General features: G+C 31.8%; 1 protein-coding gene and 1 pseudogene across 1 annotated transcript; one reads left to right on the top strand and one right to left on the bottom strand.

The window, feature by feature from the left end:
* Nucleotides 1-6,792: 6,792 nt before the first annotated feature.
* On the bottom strand, nucleotides 6,793-7,553 carry LOC141666289 (uncharacterized). Its single transcript, XM_074472280.1, has 2 exons — nucleotides 7,530-7,553; nucleotides 6,793-7,476 (listed from the first exon to the last, which is right to left on the bottom strand). Exons 1-2 carry the CDS (start codon nucleotides 7,551-7,553, stop codon nucleotides 6,793-6,795), a joined length of 708 nt encoding a protein of 235 aa, XP_074328381.1.
* Nucleotides 7,554-7,608: 55 nt separating this feature from the next.
* Nucleotides 7,609-9,517, top strand: LOC141666288 (putative inactive receptor kinase At1g48480; annotated as a pseudogene).
* Nucleotides 9,518-10,626: the final 1,109 nt, after the last annotated feature.

Below are 10,626 nucleotides of genomic sequence, written 5' to 3'. Positions count from 1 at the left end.
CTGGTAGCTAAGAGTTTTAAGCAGAAGGAAGGGGTTGATTACTTTGATACATACTCTCTGGTTGCAAGGATGGTAACAATCCATATGCTTATAGCATTGGCTTCCTTCCATGGTCTTATCATCCATCAGATGGATGTAAAGACCGCTTTTCTTCATGGTGAACTTGAAGAAGAGATTTATATGGACCAACCTGAGGGATTTGTTTCATCTGGAAATGAGAGGAAAGTATGTAAGTTGATCAAATCCATTCATGGCTTAAAATAAGCTCCCAGTGATTGGCATAAAAAGTTTGATGAAACTGTATTGCCATTCAGTTATAAGATTAATGAAAGTGACAAGTGTGTCTACACTAAAGTTAAAAGTAGTGAGTGTGTTATCATGTGCCTATATGTGGATGGCATCTTATTGTTTGGAACCAATATTGAGATTATTAATGAGATAAAAGAATTCATGAAAAGGCATTTTGAAATGAAGGATATGGGTGAGACTAGTGTGATTCTTGGAATCAAACTGATTCAGTCAGCTGAGGGAATAACCTTGACTCAATCTCATTATATAGAGAAATCTATACTTGAGAAATATGGTTATTCACAGTGTAGAATCGCTAGTACACCTTATGATTCTAAAGTTGCCCTTGTCAAGAATACTTTAGGATTGCCTGTGTCTCAGTTAAGGTATTCTCAGATTATTGAGAGTTTGCAGTATCTAGCTAACTGTACTAGACCAGATATTTCATATTTTTTTATCTAAGTTGACTAGATATACAAGCTGTCCAAACAGAATTCATTGGGATGCTCTTGATAGAGTACTTAGATATCTAAAAGGCACAATGTACCTTAGTTTACACTACAAGAGATTTCCTGGTGTGCTTGAAGGGTACAGTGAGGCAAGTTGGATAGCTAAGAAGTCTGGTTCCAATGGAGCGACTGGATATGTGTTCAGCTTGGAAAGTGGAGCAATATCCTGGAAGTCAAGCAGACAGACTATGGTGACTCGGTCTACATTTGAGGCTGAGTTGTGTGCACTAGATGCCACAGGGACGAAGGCTGAATGGTTACACGGACTTATGTCTGTGATACCTATAGTAAGCAGACCGCTTCCTGCTATTGCTATTCATTGTGATAGTCGAAAAACTATCGACAAGATTAGCAGTAAAAAATATAATGCTAAAATAAAGAGACACATCCAAGTTAGACTCAAGTCTATAAGGGGTTTAGTGTCTGATAGGATTATAGCTATAGAGTTCATATGAACTCAGAATAATATAGTTGATCCTTTGACTAAGGGACTGGAACCTGCAGTGGTCCTCAAGTCAAGGTTGGGGATGGGACTGTCAACCCATCATAATTCATCAATAGTAGGAACCCAATATACATGAGAGGAGATCCCTCAAAGTGTATTCAATGTGGTAATAACAAGCTATAAGGATGAATTGGTAGTACCTTTGCCACATAGATGATACTACTGTATCTGAGTCTATCCCCTGTAAACCTAGAAGGTACCGACACTGCTAGAAAAGTAAGAGTGTTAAAACTATGAATGGGGTCAAGTCATTTGACGAGATAGTAGTAGTATATCTCTGGAGATGCCCAGCTAAGAGAATATAATTGTGTGGTCGCAATTAGAGGAAATGGTTATTCCTTGAAGCATTCGACGAACAGGATCGAGACAAGACCATTAATGTCTCAAAGCCGTAGCTTAGCACCATAGCTGTTGACTTGTCGTCATCTATGGAACATGGTTATACTAAATGGATTAATATTCAAGGTGAAACATTCTATCTAAATCCGGTAGCCATTAAAGTAGAGGACTTAGGAGGGTTCAAATCCGGAAGGGTACCTACTCTAAAAAACAAGTCATGATGAAAAACCTGATCGCAATTCTGTATGGATTTGTGGGGGATTGTTAGAAAAATGGATTTTAGATCATAATTTTATTATGTTCTTGATGATAATACTAAAATTTAATGATTGAAAGTTGTTCCATGATATGTGAATTTAAACTTTTATATATGGATTTAAGTAATTTCTTAGTGAAATCCATAGAGAAATAGAGTTGAAAGTAGTAGCTTGTAAAAGTTTGAAATGGAGAATGTGTCATTTGTCCCACATTGAAAATAAATAAAGTGAGGATTTTATTTATTTGTCATATAATTTTTTAATCAGAATTAATTTATCAGTCGGGCTGGGTTCTTATTTATGTTGGGCTTGGTCACATTGTAAGTGGGCTGGGTTAGATTCAATGAATCTGGACATGTAACTGATAATATATATTCATAATTGAAAACATTAAAATTGATTTAATGTGTGGATTAAATACAAAAGCTGTTATATTTTATTTAAATTCAAAATCAGGAGTTTTGATTCATGTATTAAATGAGGAGTTTTGATTCCTTATATTAAAGTCTATTAATGTCAGGATGGCAAGTTACACTTAGCCTCTACTATAAATAGAGGTCTAAGTTGTTGATGAAAATGTACCACACCATCATTCTCTTCTTCTCTCTTCTTTCTCCTCTCTCCCAAACACAATTTTGAGCTCCTGATTTTTCCAGCGACTGAGGTGCTAGTCAAAGTAGGATTTGTTGTTGCCGTGAACATCAAATCCGGAGTTGTTTTATCTTGGAGGAGGAATTGCAAGCAACCCAACGCAGCAGGTGGGGGCAATTATCTCTTCAAGAGTAGTCAGGGCTTCGAGCAAGGCCTGATGACTCAGCTGATTAGTTTTCTTGTTTCATTGTACCGGTTCGCTACCACTGCTTTTCTGTTTCTTTTTACTGTGTTAAAGTATGGTTACTGGTACGCTTTCGTTTCTTTCTTCCTTCTTACAGTTACTGATATGCATGTTGTTTATCTACATGTTTTGTTTCGTTAACTGTTTTCTTGGCTTGTTAAATATTATATATAACTGCTTCTATGTTGCTGTAATAGTCAATATTTCCAACATTTTTATTATGAATTTATAATTATTATATATTACAAAAAAAAATTAGAAATTAGAATATGACGAGATAAATAAAATTTTTAAACATTAGCGGGAACCCGTACATCGCACGAGATTTAAGCTAGTCTATTACTATTATATAAAAGACGAAATATTGAAAATTTTGGTACGGTACCTGTTTCTTGGTACACGTTGAATTTACTGAATTACCTTTATTTTACTTAAAAAATTTATTAGCCTTACTAATCGAATTCTTATAGAAAAAGAAATAAAAATCATTTTCAACTATAACACGTTACCTTTTTTATTTCTCTCAACTAAAACAACTTTGTTTAGTAATCAAATTATAATTGAAAAAGAAATAAAAATCGTTTTCAACCATAACACGTTACCTTTTTATTTCTCTCAACTAAAACAACTTCTTTTAGTAACCAATTATAATAGAAAAAGAAATAAAAATCATTTTCAACCATAACACGTTACCTTTTTTATTCCTCTCAATTAAAATAACTTCTTTTAAATATCACATACATGTTTATTTAATAAAATAAAATAATAATATTATAACCAATAATGACTAGTAAATTACATTTTTCAGCAATTTAATTATTTATTTTATTTAAATATTGGTTTGCATATGACTTTGTTAAGCTCTTTGACTTTATCAATCCATAAATTTTTAATGTTCTTAACATCATCATCCTTATTCCAACAACGACAATCTCATCTCATCATTTTAGACAATGCAAAAACCCCCTGTTCTTAAAATAATGCAAAAGTCAAAATTATTTGCACCTCTAATCAGTAGTTGTCGCAAATATATTTTGTACGGGTTCACAGTAAAAAATATTTATTTTATATATTTTTTACTATTAATGTAAATACAAATATACTTAAAATAAGTATTATCTTCAATTACATAAACAAAATAAAAAAATATTTGATTTTTGAAGTCGAATTACTTACATATCTGTATTATTATATTAAATACGAAACTTTACCGTTCTTCCTTCAATTACATAATTGCCCTTTCTTAAAAAAATTAATATTTTACTCAATTACTCTTATTTAATTAATATCTAACCAATTACCTTTATAAGTAAAATATGTTGCCATTTTTATTTTCACCAACTAAAATAACTCTTTCTCTACAAACATTTTAGACTATTCCTTTTATTTTCTACCTTTTTTAAGTAAAACATGTTGTCTTTTTTATTTTCTCCAAATAAAATTATTCTTACTCTAAAAATATTATGTACAATTCTTTTTAATATATGTTGATTATCTATCAATCAATCTATCAATCTTCTATACCATCTATCTATCTATATCTATACTATTATATTAAAGACGAAACAATGAAAATTTGGTTGGTAGTCACTCTGGTCATCGTAATTATAATGATATTTAAAATAAAACACTATCATTATACTATTGTAATATGTCTAATGATATAAATACAAATATAATTGTAATATGTCTAATGATTTTGATTTAAACAAAATAATATATAATATTAAATAAAAATTATACTATTGATCCAATCCTAAATAAAAATTAAAAATAAATTACATACAATTAGTTGGATTTGCAGGCTCAGATTAAAATAAAATAATAAAGACTGATAAAAATTTGAAAGCAAATTCTTTTGGTCGATATAATGTCATCAGGCTAAAACAAAAAAAATTAACGTGCTAAAATAAAATAAATTGTAAGTAAATTCGTTTGGCAGATATAACATCATCAAACTAAGATAAAATTATACATATTATCAATTGGGTCTAAAATATAATAATATTCATTCCGGGCTAAAAATGAAATTAAACAAGAAACTAAATATAATTAGTTACATTTGGTTGGCATAACGGGTCTGAGACTAAAATCAACATTTGTTACCTCAACGTAAAACAAAATAATAAATACTACCTAGCTAAAAAAATATTATCAAACCGGGCTACAACATAATGTGTTGGTCAATATAATGTCATCATAACAAAATAAAATATGTTATTTATTCAGATTAAAACAAAATAATATTTAACCAGAATTAAAATTAAATTAAAAATAATGAAAATTTGGTTGGTAGTCGGTGTGGTCACGGTAATTATAGTAGTGTTTAAAATAAAATATTCTCATAATTACATTATCATTCACAATATAATTATATAAATACAAATAGAATTGTAATATGTCTAATGGTTTTAATTTTTGATTTAAACAAAATAATATATATTATTAAAAAAAAATTATACTATTGATCTGTTCCTAAATAAAAATATAAAAATAAATTATGTACAATTAGTTGAATTTGCAGCCTCAGATTAAAATAAAATAATAAATACTGATAAAAATTTGAAAATCAATTCATTTGGTCGATATAATGTTAGGCTAAAATAAAAAAATAAACGAGTTAAAACAAAATAAATTGAAAGTAAATTTGTTTGGCATATATAATATCATCCGACTAAAATAAAATTATATTTATAATTCATTTGGTCTCAAACATAATAATATCCATTCCCGACTAAAATGAAATTAAACAAAAATAAATAAATATAATTAGTTGGATTTGATTGACATAAGGAGTCTGAAACTAAAATCAAGATTTGCTATCTCGGGATAAAACATTATAATAAATACTACCGATATAGATAAAAATAATATTATCAAATTGGACTACAACATAATGTGTTCGTCGCTATAATGTCATCATAATAAAATAAAATATGTTATCTATTCGCCTTAAAATGAAATAATATTTAATCAGAGCTAAAATAAAATTAAAAACAAAATAAATGTAATTAGATAGTTGATATAAGGGGCCTAGGGCTAAAATAAAACAATGTATATTATTGATTTGTGCTAAAACTAAAATTAAATTCAAACTAAAGGATATTATTGATTAGTGTTAAGATAAAATTAAAGTCAACCTAATTTGTTGTTATGTATAATATAGGTTTAGGATTGTGGGATAACTAAGATCCGCCCTAGCCGAAATATTAAAAATTTGATTGAAGATCTGTGTATGGAATGTTTGGGTTTATATAATTATGGGTTTTTCCAATTTCTGTAATATTCAAATTATTTTAATAAAATGAAAATATAGATGATTCCTTAGTCAGTATAATTGCTTAGGACTAATATAAAATAAATACATGTTATTCATCCGGGCTAAAAAAAATTATACAGTTGATTTATGATAAATTAAAATTAAAATAAGAAAATAACTATATCGGATAAAATAAAATAATATGTACTTTTATTCCGGTTAGCATTAATTTTCATTATTGATACATTAAATTTTTATCATTGATTCGGGTTTAAACAAATTAAACCAAAATAAATTTTAATATAATTATTTAGATTTGTTCGGTATATCAAAATAAAGATAATTCATTTACTATTGATTTGAGCTAAAATTTATCTTTTAATTAAAACATAATTATCTTTTATAAACGCACCTTTGAATTTGAACAAAATTAAATCTTGCAATCAGTGATATTTCTTTACAAACTAAAATTTCACTAAATTATACACATGCATATTTAAAATAATTATCAAATTATATTATCAAAAATTTCTAATAGATAAATTTCAGAGTCTAAAATTTATATAATATCCGTAAGTTATATATTATGTGTAAAGTACCTGTTAATACAGACTTACTAAAAAATGGTACTGAATCTTCTAAAATTTTTAAGCAAATGTTTTTGTTACATCTAAAATATTTAAAGGAAATATACCCTCGAACATCGCATATATAAAAAAAGAACTTTCCTCATTCTCTTACACAAATCATATCTCGAAAACAATTTCTAAGTTTTTTTTTTTTGACAAAATGCTGGAATTTTAATCACTAACAGCCTCCGACAAAATACAATCTTGGAGATCAACAGGAACAGAACTCCCATTGAAATTACGATCAGGATATTTGTAAGAAGCCCTTGCAAAACAATGAGCAACTACATTTGCAGATCGTTTAATGAATAACAATGAACTAATGTTTGAAAGACGAATACTCCGCCGACAATCTTCCACCACCTGACCAAAGCTCGATCTCATCTCCACCTTACTACGGATTGCCTGTACGACCGCCAAACAGTCTGATTCGAGGGAAACCTCCAGCCAGTTCTGATCTTTGATCCATGACAGAGCTTCTTTAATGGCTACTGCTTCTGCGTATTCAGCTGTGACTTCTCCTGGGAAACATCTTGTCATAGCCGCTACAAGCCTACCTGCTGAATCACGAGCTACCACACCTAAACCATACTTTCTGCTATCTGAAAACAGAGCCGCATCAACTGTTACCTTTATTGAGTTCCCTTGAGGTCTAACCCAAGTAATAGCACCATCCCCTTCAAACGCAAACTTGGACGGAGCACTCGAACAATTAACTTGGGCAAATGTCCATTGTAAAAGGTACTGCTTTGCTGAAGCTATGACTCTGTTAACTTTGGCATATTTCCTGTTCCACACCAACTCATTCCTGGCTTTCCACAATGCCCAACAGACCGATAGAGAAGAATGATCGGTCTAAGTTTTTAAATCTACAAGACAAGGACCAACACAACACAAGACAAGGTAACCTCCACACTTATCCCGCAAGTCATCTATAAATAATTAACTCTCGAGTCTCGAACCAGAAAAACAAAAATTTGCACCACAATGAGTCAGTGTCACCATCTCCTCCTCGGCGCTGCCATTGTATTTTCTTTTCTACTCACCGCCGTGAAACCCGACCTTGTTAATGACAGAGCTGCACTGTTAGTCTTCCGCTCCGCTGTCGGGGGCAGAACCCTTGCTTGGAACGCTACTGAAACCTCCCCATGCAAGTGGCTTGGAGTAGAATGTACAAATCATCGAAACTGCATTTACCTGGTATGGACCTTACAGGACATGTACTTGAAAATACAATCGGAAACTTAAGGAACTTAGTCACGTTGAGTCTCCGGTCCAATGCACTGTCGGGATCACTCCCTTTAGATTTCTCGTCTTTGAGTGATCTTCGAAATCTTTATCTAGAGTCTAATGAATTTTCTGGTCCTATACCTTCGTTTATTTTTTCTTTGGAGAACATAGTTCATGTAAATTTAGGTAGTTTGAATTTGGAGAAAAATCAGCTTAGTGGTGAAATACCAAATTTGGATTTGCCAGATTTAATTCAGTTTAATGTTTCGGATAATTTGTTGACTGGTAACATACCCGAGAAGTTGTCGAGTAAGGCAGAGAGTGCATTTGCTGGGAACCGTTTATGTGGACGGCCTCTTAAGTCTTGTAGTGGTGGTGATAAGAAATTCAAGGGTGTGCGTTTAATTGGCTTAGTTGTTGGTACGCCTTTGGTTATCTTGATCTTTGTTAGTCTTCTATGGCTTGTATGTCGTCGTGAAAATAAGGAAGCTAGAGTTCTTAGGTCATGTCAAGAAAGTGAAGTTAATGATGAGAAGGCTAGAGGTGAATTGGTGTACTTTCGGGAACCAGACGTGGTCTCTGATTTGAATGATCTTTTGGGAGCTTTTTCTGAGGTGTTAGGGAAGGGTATCGTATAAGATGACTTTAGATACCGAAGAGGTGATGGTGGTTAAGAGACTGAAAGAGGTGGAGGTTGAAGAGAAAGCATATAGGGATAAGATTGAGAGGCTTGGAAGTATGGATCATGAGAATTTGGTGCCTCTGCGAGCATACTCATATGGTGTAGGCCAGAATCTGCTTGTTTCTGATTACATTGCAATGGGCAGTTTATCTGCACTTCTGCATGGTGAGAACATTCATGCAATTTTGTTTTGGTTTTCGATTTGACTAGTGTTTTTGTACAAAAAAATTGTACAGAATGACATGACACTTGATGTGGGGCGTTTTAAATGGTGTTGTTGATGTGAATACAGGGGTCATTCCAATTAATATTCACCTCATGTCATTATGTACACAATTCTGTACATCAAGCATTTTCCTTTCGATATTGTTTACATTCTGAATTTTCCTTTTACGGATTTTTTTCCGATTCTGTTTTGTTGCAGAAAACAAAGCTGCAGGTAGGACTTCCTTAACCTGGGCAACACGAACAGCAATTGCGCTTGGTGCTGCCCGTGGAATTGCCTACATTCACTCACTAGGGCCAGCAGTTTCCCATGGAAACATTAAATCATCGAATATCCTCATTACTACCTCACACGAGGCTCGTGTGTCTGACACTGGACTTGCTGAACTGTACGGGCCTGACACCATTCCCAATCGTGGCTATCGGGCACCAGAGGTAACCAATTCTCGCAAAGTCTCTCAGAAAGCAGATGTTTACCGTTTCGGGGTTCTGCTACTGGAGCTCTTAACAGGCATGTTGCCTACTCATGCTTTCTTGAAAGAAAACGATGTTGATCTTCCAAGGTGGGTTGAATCTGCTGTGAGGGAAGAATGGACATCTGAGGTTTTCGATGTTGAGCTCCTTAAGCATAAACATGCCGAGGACAAGATGGTTCAGCTTTTGCAGATGGCCTTAGCTTGTTGTGATCAATGTCCTCGTGAACGTCCTATAATGACCGAGGTATTGCAGAATATTGGGGAGCTTTGCGTATCCCGTTAATAACCGGGTTTTATATCAAATTGCCCACCAAACTCGTTAAAATGTATCAAGTAGGTACTCAATCTTCACGACGACTCATTTAAACCACTAAAATACTAGTATATATCACTCCGCTAGTTTTTTTAAGATTTTTTAACAAAAAACGTTAACTTTAAAAATTTGTAGTCGTATATTTTTGTTAAACTTCAAGACACATATAAATTGAGATAAATAACGAGATTCCTAATTGAAAGTACATATTCTTTTCATCTTTCTGTTGAATTTTATTTAAATTAATACCGCAATTGCAGACCACCCAGCTTTTATTTTACTCGTGAAGATAACGATTTTTTTAGGACCAATTACACAGATATACAGATGAGAAAAAGGCATTCAAGTTTGCTGATAAATCATGATAATTAAAGAAATACACGGCAAACACAACACTTTTGTTAAAAAAATTAAAAAAAATTAAAAAAATCTAACGGAGTGATATATACTAGTATTTTAGTGGTTTAAATGAGTTGCCGTGAAGATTGATTAGCTACTTGATAAATTCTAACGAGCTCGGTGGACAATTTGATATAAAACCCGTTAATTACAAGACCCCGAAAGACAATTATATTTAGAAGTTTGTGTTTTATCAATTTTCAGACACATGTTTAAAATTCGAAAACCATTAAATTACACGAACTTTTTTGTGTGTACTAACTAGTATCTATCTACACAAAACGATTTGAAACCCAAATAAATGGGAAATGATACACGAGATTTTTTGAGGTTCACATTACATTTTCAAAATTTTAAACCTAGAGTCTAAACAGAAGCCATTATAGAAGGCACTGAAATTCACGTCTCTACCATTCATCAACGATTGCCTGCAAACGTACAAATATACTGCTTCTATAAGTTATATTAATAGAGTAAAAATCACAAGTTGTGTGATATTCCAATATTTTTTTCTTTTTATATAATATATATTAATTGTTAGTTTTTGGGGCTGGATATAAATCTATAATTAATTTATAAAATATGATATTTAAAATTTGTTTTGGGTGAACTTTAAATTTTTATTTTATTGATGGGTTCGCCCTACAAATATATCGGGCCCTAGTGAACCACGTAAACTC

This window comes from Apium graveolens, chromosome 6, assembly GCF_009905375.1.
Source record: "Apium graveolens cultivar Ventura chromosome 6, ASM990537v1, whole genome shotgun sequence".
Taxonomy (NCBI): domain Eukaryota; kingdom Viridiplantae; phylum Streptophyta; class Magnoliopsida; order Apiales; family Apiaceae; genus Apium; species Apium graveolens.
Note: the sequence above shows the minus strand (reverse complement) of the source record. Positions and strands in the feature narration are given on the sequence as shown.

What these genes read in the sequence shown, in the direction of transcription:
- LOC141666289 (XM_074472280.1), bottom strand. Translation starts at nt 7,553, where the DNA reads ATGACTTGCGGGATAAGTGTGGAG. An exon ending in CTTGCGGGATAAGTGTGGAG is followed by an intron (nt 7,477 to 7,529) that starts GTTACCTTGTCT and finishes TTAAAAACTTAG; the next exon opens with ACCGATCATTCTTCTCTATC.